Source organism: Egretta garzetta, unplaced genomic scaffold (assembly GCF_000687185.1).
Source record: "Egretta garzetta isolate BGI_Z169 unplaced genomic scaffold, ASM68718v1 scaffold836, whole genome shotgun sequence".
NCBI lineage: Eukaryota > Metazoa > Chordata > Aves > Pelecaniformes > Ardeidae > Egretta > Egretta garzetta.
The window spans coordinates 263,232-282,397 of record NW_009260060.1 but is presented as its reverse complement, the minus strand read 5'-3'; the positions used below and the strand labels follow the sequence as shown (position 1 = coordinate 282,397).

General features: G+C 35.7%; 1 protein-coding gene across 1 annotated transcript in view; it reads right to left on the bottom strand.

Moving 5' to 3' along the window:
• ARAP2 (ArfGAP with RhoGAP domain, ankyrin repeat and PH domain 2) overlaps positions 1 to 19,166 on the bottom strand; it is a gene marked incomplete at its 3' end in the record, with an annotated part of 100,816 nt that overhangs the window by 72,014 nt on the left and 9,636 nt on the right. The window contains exons 4-8 of the mRNA XM_009641067.2: positions 14,906 to 14,991; positions 13,751 to 14,107; positions 10,472 to 10,541; positions 4,884 to 5,004; positions 2,066 to 2,247 (exon numbers count right to left, since the gene is read on the bottom strand). Of these exons, the coding sequence (XP_009639362.1) occupies positions 2,066 to 2,247; positions 4,884 to 5,004; positions 10,472 to 10,541; positions 13,751 to 14,107; positions 14,906 to 14,991 (816 nt within the window). The remainder of the gene's footprint in view (positions 1 to 2,065; positions 2,248 to 4,883; positions 5,005 to 10,471; positions 10,542 to 13,750; positions 14,108 to 14,905; positions 14,992 to 19,166) is intronic.

Genomic DNA, 19,166 nt, shown 5'->3' with positions numbered 1-19,166 from the left:
GATTATTTTATATAGTCATAATCTGCACTCTGAAAACATTTAACAGAGCAACCAAGAACCCTTCAACAGTGAATTGCTCTGGAAGTGTTTTCTAACATTCTAAGAGTGTCAGAAAAACTGACTCAGCATAGCGGGCAGAACCAGGAGTGCCCCATATCAACAGAGAAACATCAAGGGACTACTTGAGGCAAGAAACATTCTCCCAACTGTTATACGCAGTCAGAGTAAGAAAGAAGCAAGAAAGCAGAAATTGGATGCCTGGTACTGAAACTCTCAAGAGGGACATAGCTAGTTTCAACTCACCTATCACTCTGGAAAATAAATTCCTCCACAAGTCTGTATACTTCATTGAAGTACCACATTTGTCCCTTAATCAAGAAGCTCAGAACACCCATGAGGCAGCACTCAAAAGTATTCAAGGGCATAACATGGATACAGTATTGATTCTGAAGGCAAAAGTGGCTCATTACAATGAACATCCACAAAGAGAGGACTCTCATTGATGAGAATGCATTCCAGGGATTCTCACTGATTAAATACCTGGAAACACCGGGACGGAACAGTAACATTGAGCACTGCAGCACAGTGTGGATCATCCCACAGGCAGAGACTGCAAAGTAACTTGGTCGACTTCATTCTTTCTCCTGGAATGATGTAAGAGAACCTCCGTGAAGTACAGGGTTTCAGGGTGTGTGGTGGGGGGTGTTTGCATTTTGGTTTTATTCCTCTTAAAGACCTGTAGCTGTAGACTTTACTGAAATAACCAAACTAACTGGAAGGTCACCTATTTATTACATTAATCAAGGCTGAGGATTTCAGCACTCAACTATGAAGACCAGTTCCTCTTCATGGTGCTACATCCACAAAACACATGTTGCAGGCTTAAATCCATAAATTGCATCACATTTTTGATCAGTTGGTTGTTGACTGACCTCAAAGAATGTACCTAACAAGTAAAACTTCCTTGGAGCACAGTAAGAAGAAAGAAAGAAAGGGAAAAGAAAGAAAAAAAAAAAAAAAAAAAAAAAAAAAAAAAAAGTCTTTCTCAGTCTCAAATTTCCTGAAATTCCCTGGGAAAGAACAGTAAGATCTAACACTGAACATTATGTGGTCCCCCAAGCCTATCTAAATAAGTTCACACTTAAGAGGACAACAGGAGAGGAAATGAGATCAACTCCAAAATGAGAAGTCTTACTGAGACACCATTTGCATTTGAAACAGGAGTTTCTCTGTACACAGATTTGAGAGAACATGAGAACAAAGCAAACATGTAACAACACCTCCCCCAAGCGCCCTCCCAGGTTCCAGCTACTCACAGGTCATAGATTTCCTCACACAGAAATAATACCATCCATTTAATGTCCTGCAGTAGATTTTTTTTTCCCCCCACTAGTTCACACAGCCAGTCATTGAATGCAATTATCCCCATTTATTCCCTATCCACAGCATCCTAAAGAGTTCCACAGCTAACTACTTCACATCATAATATACTCACGCGCAAAACAAAACAAAAAGCCCTGGATTTTGGGAGCTGAATAGACCTGGTTCATGTCTTTTAATAATGGATTTTTTTGATATATTATAGCACACAACAGAAAGTGGTCAATCTATGTTCTTAAAACACACAAAGAACACCAGTTTTGAACACTTAGGTGAAGTATCACTTAAATACCACAACCTACTTCTGTACAGCACACTTTCCAGAGCACTATATTATAGGACAGTCAAACCAGTGCACAAAAAAAAGCTTTCTGAATTAGTAGAGTGCTTATGGCACACATTTTAAGAGTGAATTAATCTCAGCCCTGCCACTAACCTGTTGTGACACTCAGGGCTTTTCACTTCACCTCACTATATATGCGTTTTTTCCATCATACAATAGACATAATGATACTTCTCCTGCTTTTTGAAACCTCCTGAGAATTGCAGCAATAAAGTACTACATAAAAGAGAGATATGCATTTATATTGAAATGTACCTATTCACAAAGAGCCATCAATTTCCAACTCACTAGTTAAATCATCTTTATAAGCATTCATTCACAAAAAGCATATGAAAAATTTACCTGCTCATTTTTGCAGATCCACACAGTATTCCCCTGAAGAAGAATAAAGATTTTGGCTTTGTATCCTTTCAGTTCAAGATATCCACTTTTCTCAGGGGCGACAGAAGTTCGAGACTGAGAGTTATTATCAGGCTGCGATTTCAAGGCATTGAGCATCGTATTAACCCAGTCATTCCTTTCTTCTAAACAAGAAAAAAAATTAGGCAAAGACACATGATTAAGCAGCAGCTCCATTCTTCTCTACCACATTTGTTTTTCTCTTCTTCCTACTATGCTATGCTGGTTGATGGTACAGCTATAACACACCAGAGAGAACATCCACCCTCAAGAGGAGGTGGAAATAAAAACAACATGAGAGTACGTATCAGCGGAGATGTTAGCAAAGATAGCCATTCAGTTAGCTCCCAACAATCAAAATAAAAATTTAAGTGTTATACAAACTTATGAGGTTCTTAAAATCATGACTGCTAGTTCTAAGATGCTGAATTTCAGACAGCTTAAAGACTGAGGTGGTAGACAGGTGGCATATTCACCTTCTGGAAGCCAGATCAATGGGAAAGAACTACAGAAGTTATGCAAGCAAAAACCAGGGAGCTTATCACCTGTCACTAAAGAGGCAAGCCATCCCCAATGCTATTCTATGTTTGGCCATGCTTTGGCCATAAACATTTGGCAATTTACAATCTATTGCATTAAGGTGTAGTGGTTAAGCTTGATATTGTCAAGGGTACCGAGTAATCAAGAAAGTGCATGTTTGAATATCTTTGCATGCATTATTAATTTAACATCTTACAAATACATGAACACAAGTAGGTGAAGTAATAAAGTTCCACTCAGTCTCATTCACTATGTTCAGATATTTCACCAGGCTAAGATCAATATACTTTAATGCTGAATACTCTGAATGAATTAGACTTGCCCCATGCAATTGGAACTTCATGAATATTTCAACTCTTTGCTCTGAAAGATTCAGGTCATAAAATATATTGGAGGGGGCAGGAATGGAAGGGAAGTTCTATCCACAGTATATATGAAGTTGACACAATCAGTGTCAAACACTGCAAAGAGCACTGTTAAAACAGTAAAATGCTTACTTCACAAGTGTCATATGTGCAACAAGTAGGAACAAATACACAAATTTAAGCATCAGAAAATAGTTTGAAGAGGAAGATAGCAGCCACAGGGAAGGTGATCCAAGTGCTCCTTTAGATGTTTTTTAATACACACTCTTTTAAAGCACTTTGAAAAGATCACTGGAATATTTCAGTATAATTGAGGGCATCAAATTACTCTAAAATTTTTTTAACAGTATTTCATTCCAATTAAAAAAAATCTCACTGCATCTGAGCAATTATGCTCTAACTCATTGCTATCACCTAACTACTTAATTTTTTGCCCCCAAATTCCCCTAGACTTTCCAAAGTGTATATATAGAGTTTTTCCCTCAAGATATTTAAATCAATAAAAAAGTGTATTTTCCATATACCAAAAAATAATAAATCAGAGTACTGAAAGAAAACAAAACGAGCATAGTCACAGAACAATTCCCAACCACATACCCACAGAAGGAATAGCATCAAGTAACAGTTTGCACACATAACAGAAAGCAAGCAGGGTTACTCACATAATTTACTATGAATACATCATCCAGCTCTGGATACAGTAAGGACCAAATTACTTGTACAACACACATTTCTAACCTTAAATGAACAGTTTTACAGACAGGCCCCTATGTCCAAAGATGATTATATACTAAATGGAAATGCAATTTAATGTATAACAAGCTGTTGCTCTGAATGTATTTTATAAGTCAGTATAAGTTGTTAATGTTTTCAAAGCATTCAAAGGAAACGGTCCATAAAGCAAATTACAGCCCTACAAAATGTATTGCACTAACGTGGTTATGTCCCAATTTATAAGAAAAGTAAAAAAAATAAATTTGGAAGAGAAAAGAAAAAATAATAAAAATAGACATACTTTTAAACTCAGCTAAGAGCATAAAAGCACATGAAATGATTTGAGCCAAACCTGATAAGAAGGATTTGTTCACTGATGCTGCATTCCTGTTACAGCCTGCAGCAAAAGTTTACAACCAAGCTATAACCCATTAAAATGGGATTTGATAATGGAAACGAAGAGAGACCCTTAGTTATAATGAGTCTGGCTTGTACTGCTTTAAATACATACTGCATATCTTTTTTTTTTCCCCCCCTAGGTATTCCATTTTATTTGATTGTTTCCATAAATAAGTCATACATGCACTGATAATGATTCCACATATTACAGCTGTAGGTTGATAAAGCATTAAATTAGAAGGCATACTAATTCCACTACTACAATTTACATTTCTATTCTCTATCAATACATGGCTGAAAATACTGTATCAGGCAGTAAAAAAAAGACACACAGAAAAACCCAGATTTCCTTTGATCGCAGCACCACATTCAAGCCATCAACTTCATTCTTGCTCTTTGTGATTTTATATCAAGTGGTGACTCAGAGCAGATGGTTGAGAGCACACAGGCTGTAAGAGCTGCTAGTGAGACCTGAGGAACATCCAGAAAAATTCATCTTTGGGAAGGAGGCATGAGTTGGAAAACAATATTCTCATTTTGATATTCTTAAAAGCCATTCCCCAACAATTTCAGTTGTTTTTAATGAGCTTACGGCTATCTTCAGTTTCACACTATGAGCCCAAAACAGCTGAATTCCAGAAATATTTCTGGTAATATAACAAGTTATATTTCACAAACATAATTTATCAGCAGTGACTATATGGCTTTCTGGCGATCATTAGAATTATACATGTTCTACTTACCTTCTTTATCCACACGGAAGACAAAAGTCCTATGGGATGTGACAACCTCAAATTTATTCTCTCCATGAACTCTTACTGTTGCTATAGCAGAAAGCATTATTATTCCCTTTGAGAACACTTCCTATAATAAAAATGCAATAGAAATAGTTAATAACTCTCATGGAATGTTAAATGTCTCTCAGGTAGTATTACCTGCCGTCATGTTTAGGAAGTTCACATACACAGGCTGTGCTCCTAAAAGTTCACCACACTATTAATAAAACTGCATCAGTAAGTAAACCACTTCACTCCCCACACATCACCAACTTCACTCTTCTGGGTCTATGCACACCTACTGCCTTTTAAAATCCCATGGTGAGATAGAATGCATATATTTGAGATACAACTTCATAAATTGTCTAATGGCACTAATATTGCAAAATATCACACACTCAAATTTACAATTTTATGCCAAAGTAAATTACATTGACTATCTCACAGAACCATAATTAAAATAATATAATTATTATACTCATAGAATAGAATCAGACAAGGGAAAAAGTTGTGCTTTCTCCAAGCAGAAAATTCCAAAGAATTTTTCTGTTCCTTCCCCACTCCTTCAGTGACTAGCCCATAAGAAAAGTAAATTCACTGATTTTATCCTTAATTTTGAACTGAAAAGGGGTCATCACTCTCTAGAAATTACTGCCCTGTCATTACTAATAAGAATCCTATCGCCTGGATCAGGTATGTACTTTTCTGCTATATGAGGTAGGAGGAGAACCATCTCTCAAAACCATCGTTTTAGCGTCACAGCAAATTTTCCCAACATTTGCTAATTTCCAACTAGGAATCGGGACAAGTGAAAACAAAAGCAAGATAGGAAAAAGGAATTGCTCCAAGTACTTTCTCCATGTGGTTCATCTTTTAACCTAATTAACCTAACTATTCCCTGCGGGGGGCAGAGCTCAAGCAGACATGCAACACTTAGGAAATACTTTCTGCACAGTCCCTAGATTCCAGAGTTAACACTGCTGCTCCTGTCCCCCCTATGCTTTGATCAATTGGTTTTCTGACTAAGACAATTCAGATATACTGCTAAGATTTATGATCCAGATGCAGTAATAGTCCAAGAGTCAGCTCCCCATAAAGAACTTGTACTGCAATAACTTTCCTCCCAAAGTATAAATTATTATAATAGACTTTATACAAGGGCTTAAGGAACCACTATGAATGCTAAGCATGAAGGATACACAGGATCTTTCTTTTGTTTACTATACTACTGATTAATATACTACTCATTTTCAACAAATTCACACTCTTATGTTGTTTCACTTCTAGGTGTATATATATAAATCAGTGAATGCAGTTTAGCAAATAAATAAATAGAAAATCAAAATACAGCTGAAGTGAACATTACTGTTATTGCACACAAGAGTTACTGTCACCCAGAATGTTCTTAGCACTTCAGATCTATTCTCACTATGGCTATATTTGTTAGAGGAGAGATTTTAACATATTTCTTAATAAGGATGGATATTATGTTAACTACTGATCCTTCACAATGGCAAAGCAAACTCATTACATATACTATTTCTAAAGTGTTCAGATATAATTATATTATGGTGTTTGCAGGCATCTACTGGCTGTATTTGGTATTGTGAGAGAATAATTCAGACTGCTGGAAGTCACAGCTATTTTCTTTTATTTGCTTAAAAGAAAAGTCAGTTTCTTTTTAAGCTGAGCATAGTTTTGGTTTTACTACTTAAAGAATCCTTTTCAAAGTGTTCTCCAAGGCATACATATTTTCAAATACAGTTTAAACCATAATTTCTCAATCTTATTCCTGCAGCAGCTTCTCTTTCATGTGCAAGAAATAATGCCTACTGTTAAAAAGCTCTTGTTGATTAAGATACAATTTATCTCTTTGAAAAGCTCCCAACAAGAAATTAGGTGAATATTTAAGAATATAGAAAACAAAAGCAAACAACACAATCAAAAACCTCACAGATACTTCTTTTGTTACTGGAAGGTGTACACTAGGTTTAGGGCTGCTAAAAAATTCTGATGGCACAATTTTCTAGTGGGGAAAGAAAAATGTTATTTTGATATCAACTGCTTTGATGAAAACTTTCATTTTCAAATACAGCCCAAAGGAGTCCTCCTTGATAGTTGTGTTGCAGAGCTGGGCTAAGATTCTGGAAAAAACTGTTTTGCACTGCTTTGGCTTTCCTTCCACAACAGATTAAACAAGACCTATTTCAAGAATGACAATGATTCACCTGTTTCACAGTGAGTTTTGTCCTTTATTATGCTCACATGTAACAATACAACAAAACTTTGAAGTTCTCCCCATAAAAAGGCAGGTCTTTTTCCTAAATCACCGATATATTTGTCAGGGACCCTAAGATGCTTTTAAATAAAAACTTTCAATATAACCAGCAGTTTTTGCCTTACTATAAAGTACATGTTCAAGCACCAGAGTTCTCCTGCCAAGAGTAGGAAAAAATTTGAAACAAAAACTAAGCATATTGGATAGTTGAAAAGAATTCTCAAATTCTACCTTCCTCTCTTCAGTTTGCTCTCACTTCAGTTAACCACATTCTGTTAAGACAAAACCACACGGGATGTTGCTCTAACCACAGCAACTTGCTCAGGACCATGAACATAGAAGAAATGAGCAGCATCACAGATTCAAACAAAAACTGTTCCTAGGTCAGATGCTGTTTGTAGAAAACAAAATCTTTTTTTCATATATGCAGATATAAAAGAAAGACGAGATCTCTACCGATTAGAAGTTGATGCACAACTAGAACAAGGTTAGAGAAATATTTAGAAAATTAAGGTTTAAATCATTCAGAGAAGCACTTAGATAGGCTAAGTACACATTTTCAGGAATGCTACCCTCTGTGTCTTTCCCCCTCCCCATCCTCCACTTGTTTCACTCTTAATTAGCCACATAACACACTTCCCCTTCTTGAGAAACTCACTTAAGTTCCTAATTTGAATGACAAATAGAGCTTTTTAATATTGGTAGTGTTTCTGGGTAAAATGAACAGTTTCATTCCACTGAGTCTACCCTTCTCTGCTTGTAATAATTGGAAACATATCAGAGTTCAGATTGTCTTCCCTTTGAGAACTACTTTTAACTGATATGTGAAACCAAAAGTAGTATAACAACTCCTTTATAACATGCTTGCCTGTGTAGGAACATCCTTGGACAAACACACATTAGAATAGATCTAAAATTAAAACAACTTCCCCATTTAAATATATATATATAGCTAGCCATGAGGCACCCGCCACCTTGCAATGAAGTGTATAATTATCTTCGTCTTTTACCAGAACCGGCTCCTAAGGTGCATGCAGGTCTTGATGGGTCTGCAACCAGTTGCTTACAATATCAAGGTAACAACACGCAAGCAACAGCAAGAACATGCTGGTATCCATCTAGGAGGCAATACGAATACCCTGAGTGTGGGAGTAGTGATCCAGCAGAGACCAATGCACCAAAAACTCATGTTCCCCAGTAACACCACTGCTCACCCAACACAGTCCCACTGTGCACTGAGAACTATTGGTAGACAACTATGTTTTCCTCCTATCTGCAAGCTAGTCCAAGAGTTTCACCAAATCCTTTCATCAGGTTCCCAGAATTTGCTTCAATCCTCACAGTTCTCAGACTTATGAAGTTCTTTGCATACATGACTCATCAAGTCAGACACCCAGATTTGGTCAAATTGTATGCACACACAGACCAACCAGCGTCTCTTTCAAACCCAGGGATGAGGTTTTGTACTCAGATTCCAGGAAAAGGGAGAGAAAGAGGCTTCAGACCAAGCCTTTTGCAAGCTCCTGATAGTCTAACCTATCACAGAGACCTTTTAAATAGACGATACAGAGTTGGTAGCTTTCTATGCATCATATGAAACACTTAATATTCCTTTGAGCAGAAGGGAAGATTTCTGGAATCTCCTATGACAGATGAATGTATAAAAAGTACTGCTTTAGAGTAATTGACCTCCAAGTAACTTTTTCAGTGACCTTCAAAAAAAAAAATTTTTTTACAAAAATCCCCAGTGCAGGTACAAGATTTAAAATTCTGTATTAGCATTTCTTTCTCTAATTATGCTACAGGCAGTGTTAAGCAAATCCCAACGCTGTACTTCTCAAGTCTTTCTTAATGACTAACCCTGCTTTTCTGCTCCTTGGAAGCCCTGGGATGAATACCACAAAGGGGTAACATTTATTTTGTCACTGCAATCCAAATGTTATTCTATTGTTCCCCTCGTCTATGCAATCGTGCCTTCTGCTGTGAGTGAAGCAAAGTAAGCAAGTAAAAGCAGATTGTTTCATGTTCCTAATCAGTAGGCATGAAGATCAATGTAAATAATTTTTTGAGCTTGTTCTTAATTTCTCTGGCCCCTCAGGAAATAAACCGTCTTTTCCTACCTCATTTCTACTCCCTTCATAATCTGCTAGAATAGGTCTAAGAGTGTGCATATTATAAAGCATCTAGGGGACCCTTATTGATTACCGTCACCTGTCATACTGCTCAAGAACTTTTACCTGAAATTGTATTTTGCTCCTAATTTAATATGCATCTTCAACAGGTAATGCTTTCTAGCATTTCAAATAGCACACAGCATATAACCTCATCTCCACCACACACACATATTATACAATCATCTATCACTTTTAATAAGTTTTTCATTTCTTCCAAGAGGAGAAATTGATTAATCACAGAGCAAAAGAAAAAAAAAAAAACCTGTACCTGACTAAAGTGTGTTAAATAGAAGACAAAAAAAAATATCTTTAAAATAAAAAAGAATGCCGTGTTTAAGGACAGGTCTCAAAAAACCCCTACGTTCCTATTGTGAAAAATATAGTATCAAATGGTAAAATAAGTCTTTTGTAAATCTCAGTTTCACAGGGGGAATACACATTTTGTTGAAAACCATGACTTATAAATTACATATCGGAAGTGAACTACTTAAATCAAAGCAACTCATGAGTCTGCAAATGTTTCAGTAAGATTCAGTCCTTAGGTACAGAAACAAAGAACAACCACCGACATCACAGTACTACGCTGATTTTCAAGAGACCCATTCAAACATCACCTACTCCAATGAGATGTAATTATTCCTAGAAGGCAAAGAGGAAAGAGACATTTTTAATGAAAGAGTAAGCGAGTGTATGGGGGTTTTGGTTTATAAAAAGTCTTCCAAGCCACATTCAATTTCTCTCTCTCAAAATCTCCAGCAGGCTGGGTTCCCATAAGACACACCACCGTCAAAATAACGCTGGAACTCTTAAATGTGTTTTGCAGAATGCAGCAGTGTCATTCCTTCAATACAGTAAGAATTTCTGATGATATCTACCTGAAAAGGTCAGGAATACAAGCCCTTCTAGAAAATAAGAGGATGAACAATACATGAAGATCTCAAGGACACCTTAAAATGTTCAATAATATCTCATCCTAATTCTTTGTAACTGAAAATGATTTTAAGAAGAATATTCCTTTGTAATTATTTCTGAACTTCTTAATGGTAATGTGTGGATTACACAGATGCATTTTGTCCCATACATGACCAAAACATGTCATTTACCTTTTCATTATTGTAATAAGAAATGCTGTCTCCATCAAACTTAACCCAGCGCTTCTGAAACATACGTTTGCTGTGAATAAAAAAATAATACAATTGTAAACACAGGTAACACTATATTTTAAGAATATCTCAAGCACCAATTACAGAAAGGTCAAATCATGTTTAGCTTCCTTGGGCCTAAACATTTTGAAAATTAAAATAAATCTTAGCCCTATCGTATCTTTTCAAAAGGAGAATGCTTATTTCAAATGTAATAAAAATACCTGCAAACAAGAAGTGCATTATTACTGGACTTCTTTTATAAATCAGTGTCTTCATGCTTTTAATCAGTTGAATTTCCTTTCTCTCCATTTCCTGCACATGTGCTCTAGATCACACCCGAAGTGACACAGGAAAAAGAACTTTCAATAACGTAATTTGTCTGGAAACTAACAAGGATGAGAACTGACTATTTTTATTGGAGGCAAAGGAATCTTCTGAACAAAGAGCATTCCTTTAAGTGTTACAAGCTCTCCAAGATACATTTTAGAAAGGGAAAAACGAGAACCTAAAATGACCATCTCATTGCCATGTTTATGGGAAGGACATCTCTGTTTACAGAGATCTTCAGTCACCAACAGTCATTACAGTATATTCAGTCATCAGCATCTCCTGAACACTCACCACCTTGGCCAATGAATAAACAGCGGTCACACCAAATCACTCCACAAGTATAACATAAAATTTCATTTTCAATCTGTTAGCAACTGGACATCATTAATGAGCAGCTCATTTGATTATTTAAGTTTGCCGTTAACTCATGCTCTAAAAGGACCTCCTAAAAAATTATTTTTACATGAACCTGAAGTAGTCCGTTATGCTCATTAAAAATGCTGACAGCCTATTAGTTATCATCTATAAAAGTTTCAATTCTAAAATCTATTAAAGTTAATTAAGCAAGAACAAGACCCTACTCTAACATCTCTTTTCCCAATGTTATTTCCTTTCTTGCTAAATTAGAGCTCTGCTTTAGGATTAGTAGACTATGATAGTTTATCAAAACTTTAATCAAATAGCAGCTCTGGCTTAATTAACTTGTACTATATGACTACAATAAATCATCATTTCTCATAACCTGGAAAAGCCAATGTAAAATCTATTTTCCATTAAAATGTCAATAAACTTTAAGATGATGCAGGGAAGAAAAAGTGAATGTAAGTGCCACATACAATGAGTAAACTGAATAGCTTTATAATTTATGGTGAGTTAACCAAAAAGAGAAGCTGTACTTTAAATGCACAATTTGTAGCAAGTTAAGAAAACAGTATATATTCACTCCCCTGAGGAGACACAAAGTTCCAGGTATAAATGTGAGCTCTATAAAAAGAAAAGGAGGGTAGGGGGGAACAGAAAGAAATAATCAGTTGGCAGGGACTGAAATAAAATATGCTAGTGCTTTATGGGATGAAAAAAAAAAAAAAAATCATTGTGGGTTGGTTTTTTTTTTCCATTGCTTGGTTGAAGTTTTCTGATATTTGAAAAATGGTATTGTGAGAAAGAGGACCAAGAAATGTAGCATTCATTAAACCACGCTAAAGAAAAAGTCCCTGAAAGTCAGCCAAGGAATATCACTGGCTCAAAGCTAACGACCCTGCAACTGTTCTACTCAGTCCTAACCAGTACTAATTTTGTGCTTAATTCATTATCTTTTTTAAATAATACATTCTCACACAGTACTTTATCTAAAGCCTTCACACTTTGTTTGCAACTCTGTTCCTTCAAATAGCACAAGATGAGTCAACTGGAATCAAGAATTATACTTTTTATCACTCTATTAGCTAACTGCCAAAAACCTTGTTTAAAAAAAAAAAAAAAAAAGTCCTGCAAGTGAAATAAAACAGAAGTTAGATTTAACTGCAACTCTCTGAGAAGTCAATACACTAACAATTCTGAGAGATGTGCAAATGCATATCATACTGGCAAAAAAGTCTTTTGACTCTATGTATAATTATTCTTTGATTCTTTAACAAAAATAAACAATGACAATCCATAAATGTGAATGAAATTTTTGAAACAATCTTTTTTTTTAAAAAAAAAAAGCTTGGGCAGATTGAAGTTCCATAATGTTAAAATAGGTTTATTAAGCCAGGTTTATTCCTTCTTGTTACTCAGCTTGAACAATGTATCACTGTATCAACACAAATAAAGCCAAAAATCAAAGAAATTAAAAGCTTACTAAATCAGAACTCTTAAGAGGAACAACAAAAAAATAATTGCAATACAATAGTGCTCCTTCCAGTGGGCTGAAACCCGACTGTATTCTCAACCAATTTAATTCAATAACTTTGTCACTAAATTGAAAAAAAAATTAATTGCTGTGATAGTCAATGAGTAGTGATGAGTAACCACAAACAATGAAAGGAAAGGCCAAAGAGTTTAATATCACCCTTTCAGTGTAGTTAAACATACAGTCATAAGAACAAAGAATGCAGAACTACTAAGGCTTGAGTAGAAATACAGTAAAATAGCACTAATAAGGACAACAGCATTAATTTCTAGATGCTAAGGACTAGTGAAGCTCAGAAATAGAATTAAAAAGTAAAATTGTGCCACTTTCAATAGAAAAAGGAATTCAGAAGAAAACAACTGGAGAATTGGAAACTACAATTTAAAATGAAGTATAGTCTGTTCAGTTTATTAAGGATAAGGTGGGAAGAATTTCAGAGTTTGCAAGTATTCATGAGGGGAGGATCCGGTAATAGAGTGCTCTAGTGTAAAACAATCCTAAAATAATTTAAAAAACAAATTAAAAAACTTTTTTTTTTTTTTTTTTACCTACAGATGTGGCAAAGAGTCTATTCTCTTTCTATTGTGTTCCTCTCTCCTCTTCAATATTTGAAATCTTAAAGCAAGACTTGGGCTCAGATTCTTCCCATCAAACTTTAGGCACATCAATAAACTAAACTAGGAGATATTTCACCTTAAATGCATTTCTAAACTCAAAGCTCAACTTACACACACAATTCTGAAACCAACAGGATCTCCAGGCACAATTTATACATCTATGGCCAAATTGCTTAAGTAGTATTTCAGAATCAGAGAATCACCTCCTAAATAAACTTTACAACAGGTAACATTATTAAAAACTAAGAATCCAGAAGAGCCCTGTGCTCTTGCTACAAAACCAGTTCCCTTTCCTTTTCCACCACAAATAATAAGCAGTGACCAAATACAAAGTTAACATTCTCATGCAAACATACATTCTTCACAATTATTCAATAATCACTGCAAATACCATACCCTTGTGGCGACAGTTTATCCAGCCATCCCGCTTTAACCTTCTTTACTGATGGTCCATAAAAACAAGCATACGGTGTTATTGAATCATTTCCAGTTGAAGTTTGATCTCCATCAGATTGCCAAAAATGCATTTTTTCACTGACCAAATGATCTGAATCTCCGCTTTGTATCTTACTACAAGATACTGAGTGGGTCTTGTCTTTATTTATTTTTTTCTCTACAGGCAAAGAACGTTGCTCCACAATAGAATATACAGATTCACTTTCAGATTCTTCTGGTCCCAATGATTTGTTTTCCTGAGACAGGGATTCATTTTTCACAAATTCCTTTGTCTTATCTTCCTGATTATTAAAGGAACTAAAAAGAAAAATTGCATTTTACTTGTATTGCTACAATGCACACATGCATAAAATTATTAATTAGAACAAATATTGGTTAGACATATAATAAATATTGTATTGTATTATAACTTGTTTAACCATTGTGATAACTGCAGACATGCTAAACACAATGTATCTTATAAATATGACCATTCTGGATCCTACTTTCCCCATTCAACAGGCCTGGTAGCAAGGTAACATCTGCTGTTGCTTTAGAAGCCTGAACAGAAATTTAAAATTAATTATCTTTCCTCAGAACCTAGCTTCATTTCTTATAATACTTTGGAGGACTTGCAGTATCACCTCTGTCTTCCGTCTCCCACCTCAACAGAGGCCAGGTGCAGACTGGAGACTCGAGGAGTACATTAGCTCCCATCAAACCACTGGCCACTGCCTCATTACAGGGGTAGAGAATGGTTTTCAGTTTGGGGTTTGCTTTGGGTTTTTTTCTAATGAGAAGGTAGAGTATGAAAGTACTCAGACTTGGTTAGCCAGGAGACATACAAAAATAAAACTTGTGTCTTCCTTGTTCTGACTGAGGAAAAGAGGCACATCTTCCAAATCCACAAAAATTCTGAAACCTGGGTTAGACAGTCTTAGGACAGCCACAAAGTCAAACTTTGCCTCTGATAGCATGAGGTAAAGGTTCAAATAGGATAAAAAAAAATAAATATAGTCGTGGTTGTGCCTTCAGAGGTAAAGATTTACTTGTGATATCAGTAAATAACTCTCTCCTCTTTACATTCTGAATTTCTCTGTAACACTTATTTAATACCATAGATTCTTGTAAGAAGAATAGTCTTCATTCATTGCTAGACCCGATTTATTTTCACAAGCCAGGAAGTCATTTCCATGAAGTTCCTAGAAAAGAAATATATCATAACCAACATTTGTACTGAAGTAGTAAGTGATGTTTAAGTAACTGTAGACACAAATCACACATAAACAACAGCCTAACTAGCAAAGCTATTCTTTGCCACATTTTCAGGTAATATGCATTTGAAAGATCATGGTTTTAAAAGTATTTTAAGAAATGTTATTTTCAATATTTCCATTTTAAATAATAATACCCAGATAAAACATGAGCATAGTCCAAAATACCTCATACAAATTAAATGAAGAAATTTAGCGCATAGAAATCAGTGCTCTAATTTTTCTTGAAGCAGAACTATTATTTTTACCCTGAAATTTTCTAACCTCAAGAGCCACGTGTTGCACGCATGTTAAGTATGCCACTTATGATTTGCCACTGCTAGCCTATCTTTCACAGCAACACTTCTCTGAATTAAATGTACAGCCTTCACAGTACACTAAAGATAAAATAATGGTAAATTCATATTCCCACAAGTAAGACTGAACTCAGCCATACTGAATATATCTCACATTTTCTTGCCAAGTTCTGCTTCCTAAAAGGCACATTTATTAATGTTTGTTTAGAAATCTTTACCACAAACTGCTTGCAATGTACAAAACGTCAAGGTTAACACTGTTCAAGAACATTACATTTCACACTTCCTAAACTTGATCTGACAATCATATTGCATTACTAAGCTTCTCAATAGTTGTCTGTCTTCCTTAAAAAACCAAAAAAAAAAACAAAAAAAAAAACAACCAAAAAGCCAAACAAACTAAAATGAACATCTTCGTGCTTTCAGATGGAAGCATTTTAATTTACTCATTTAAGCTTTGATGTGTATGCCACAAAGATGAAGGGTGGCAGAAAAAAGTGGATAAGCTTTCACAATGGTTGCCATTTGTTTTCTGAGCAGCAGTACCTCATCTTGTACTTGAGGGCTGTACCTTGGCAACATGAAAAGGCAGGCTTAAAAAAGCACATAGCCAAAAGCTGAGTATACACACGCTGCAGCAAAAATTGTGGCAATCACAGGCTGCTACTAGGATAAACCTAGGTGAACAGTCTGCCTTCCTCTGCCAGCCAGACGCGTTATAAAAAAAAACCAAAAAACAAAACAAAACCAAAACCACAAAAAAACACAAAACTAAAAGCCCACAGCAAAAAACAACACCCACCACCACAGTATTAACTATGTTGTAGCACCAAGGATTACATTAAAAAAAAATAAATTAAAAAACCAAAATACCTATACACCTTGCAAACAAGCTAAACAGGAAACTCAAAAGCAACCTGGGCACTGCTTTTCAAACACTTGGATTGACTGTTTCACAAAAGGAGGGGAAATGGCTGTGTCCCACTTATAGGCAATGGTCAAGAGGCTACTGTCATCATTGCCCTGTAAGCATCTTCAGAGCAAAAAGGGTCAGTATCTTTTATCTTCATTTGCTTACCAGGATGCAACCACAAACCATACCCACTGAAGCTATGTGGTAGTACCTCTTCCTCCCTCTCACAAACCATTACGATAACAGTTTTATGTCCTGCTTGTGCTTAGTCCGCAATCTTCAGCACTTGAGCAAGTGAATTCAGGGAGCCTGAGAACTTCCAAGCAATAATCAAGAATTGCATTTGTATTGCTAGTAGATTTTAAAATGTAGAAGTCTACAAATGAAGACAGGTTGTAGGGACAAGAAGTTCTATTTGCTCACAAAGACACATTTCACCCAAATTAAATCTCAAGCATTCTCAGTGTGTTGTTTACAGAATTACTCTGCAAGATGCTCAGACCTAAGATGAGACAAAACTCCCATCTCGCACCTCTTGCAAATCTCTGAGGTATTATACAAAGGTAATTAGCAGCAGCATTTTCTCCTGCAGGCACCTTTACAGAGAAGTATTTCTTAAAATATTGATATATACATCAGACAGGAACTGTCTGTACTGTATGTACTGTTCTTATGCATAGGGCACCTACCCTTAAGGAATAAATCTGACTTCTGGATCCCAGACAGATGGAAATGCCTACAAAAATCCTCCACTTTCGATCAGGAAGTCATTCAGACGCATTTTTGGATTTAGCGTCTTCTAACAGGTAGTCTTGCTGATCACAACAGCAAGTCAGGAAAACGTGGACAGAATGAAAAGTATTGGAGCTGAGGCTGTATTAAACAAAGACTCAGTGCCATTCTGGACAGGCATCTTCCTTAAGAGATACTGCCTTAGTCTTCTATTAAAGTTAATGTCACACAGTTCTCCTCAGGTTGATTCTTGAATCATGGTTTGGCAATAGAACTTTACAACAGGTCCATAAAGACAAATTCGTCCTTTTAAAATATGAAGGGTTCTTACTTTCAAGTGGTAAGATTTGCAGTCTGGCCAGCATTCCACACTATCACAACACTTAGGAGCTCACATAGTTTACTGAACTCAATATGCATGTTTAATTTAGTTTGACAGTCTACAGGAAGAAATAAAGCAAATAGTTCACTCTAGAGGCCTGAACTCATTAGGATTCAGTTTTTCTGTGAAGGAATTCTAATACACTTGACTCTTCAGCTGGACACAACAATAAATCAGCTCTAAAACATTTGGATTTTTATTTGTATTATTTTTAAAGCAATATAAAAAAAAAAAGCCTCCTTCTTCAGATCACCTTTTAGAGGTTTCTGCTTCTAGCTGTCTTTCTTCCTGACCCAAGTCAAAAGCGTATTTTCTTTATAACCTTAATTCCCTGTTCTCTCATGCTTGCTTACCTCCAGCCTGGAGTGACTCATTACCTATTTCTACAAACACTCCCTTTATAGAAGCCTATAGCAGCCTTTTCTTCTTCACACCAACGGCACAGGAAGAGGGTAATGGCCAACTTACAAGCCCTTAGAACAAACTTCAGTCAGTCCATATAACAATTTGCTAAGTTTTCTTCTATATAGATGAACTATACATCACATGAGGTTATCTTTTGAAATAAAGTAGCAGTTACAAGCCCTAAAATCTCAGATACTTTATAGTGTTATTTAAAGTTTCTTATTTATTCATAGGATACTTGATACCTACTGAAAAAAATCTGAAAGTGCAATGTATCTTAGGACCTTTGTTTTATGGTGGTTCTTTATGACCTTTGTCTGCAATTAAGTTCTAATGGAACCAAAATTAACTATTAAGTTTCCAACTCAAGAAAAACTATTCACTTACACAAAAGTGATAATTAAAATCCAAATCTTCATATCAGGGAAAGCATGCTATAATATAGTGCATTAATCGTGATTCTACAACCAGCAGAAATAGCAATTGCATTTCAAGCAGTTAATCCAGTTTAACAGCACGGTATTTTTGTATTTGGTGCCTTTGTAAAATATGAAAGATTGCTGACAACCTTCCTGGGTATGCTTTTTTACAACCAACCATTTCTATGAGATACACAGAATAAGGCTAAGAAGTAACAAGAAGGTTAGGAAACTTTTTCTGGAAAACCTGCTTATGCCATTGAACTAATTACAAAGAAGTTACATTTTGAATTTTTAAAGGCATTGGCACAGATAACAATAACTGGCACAGACAGGACATTGTACACAAGGGAATAAAACAAAAGCTCAAAAGTCACTTTTGTGTGCAGATAACAAGAAGTAGAAGGAGAAACAAGACTTGAATTTATGCATACCTCCTTAAAAAGTCAACAAAAACCAAAGCACAACGTATTTCCGAAGAAAAGGAAGTACACACCAAAAATAGAGATAATTTTTATGCTTCTAAAACCACTCCTACTGGACGATGAAATTTGAACCATTTATTTTCACTCACCAATTCATAACAAATTAAAATGGGGGAAAAAAAATCCTAGGCATCCATTTTAGTAGCTTTGATTTTAGTCAACAGTTTACAATAGTTTAAAAAGTGAAATCTTACAGTGAAGACTAGGACAGAAACTAAGAATAATTTACTGTTTTCTCTAACTCAGTGGCTTGAGGTCAGCTGGGACAAGTATAAGCAATCACAGAATCCACAATTTCTGGTCTGCATCCTGCTAAGACAGAAGCAGGAGCTGGGATTCACAGTATTTGCTGGATGCCTCACTAGCTAATCCACCACCCAGGTCCCCACGATTCAAAAGTCTGTCCACATGCCACCCACGGCATTCCCACTATCAATTACTGACCCCAACAAAAATGTTCACTTCAGAGAA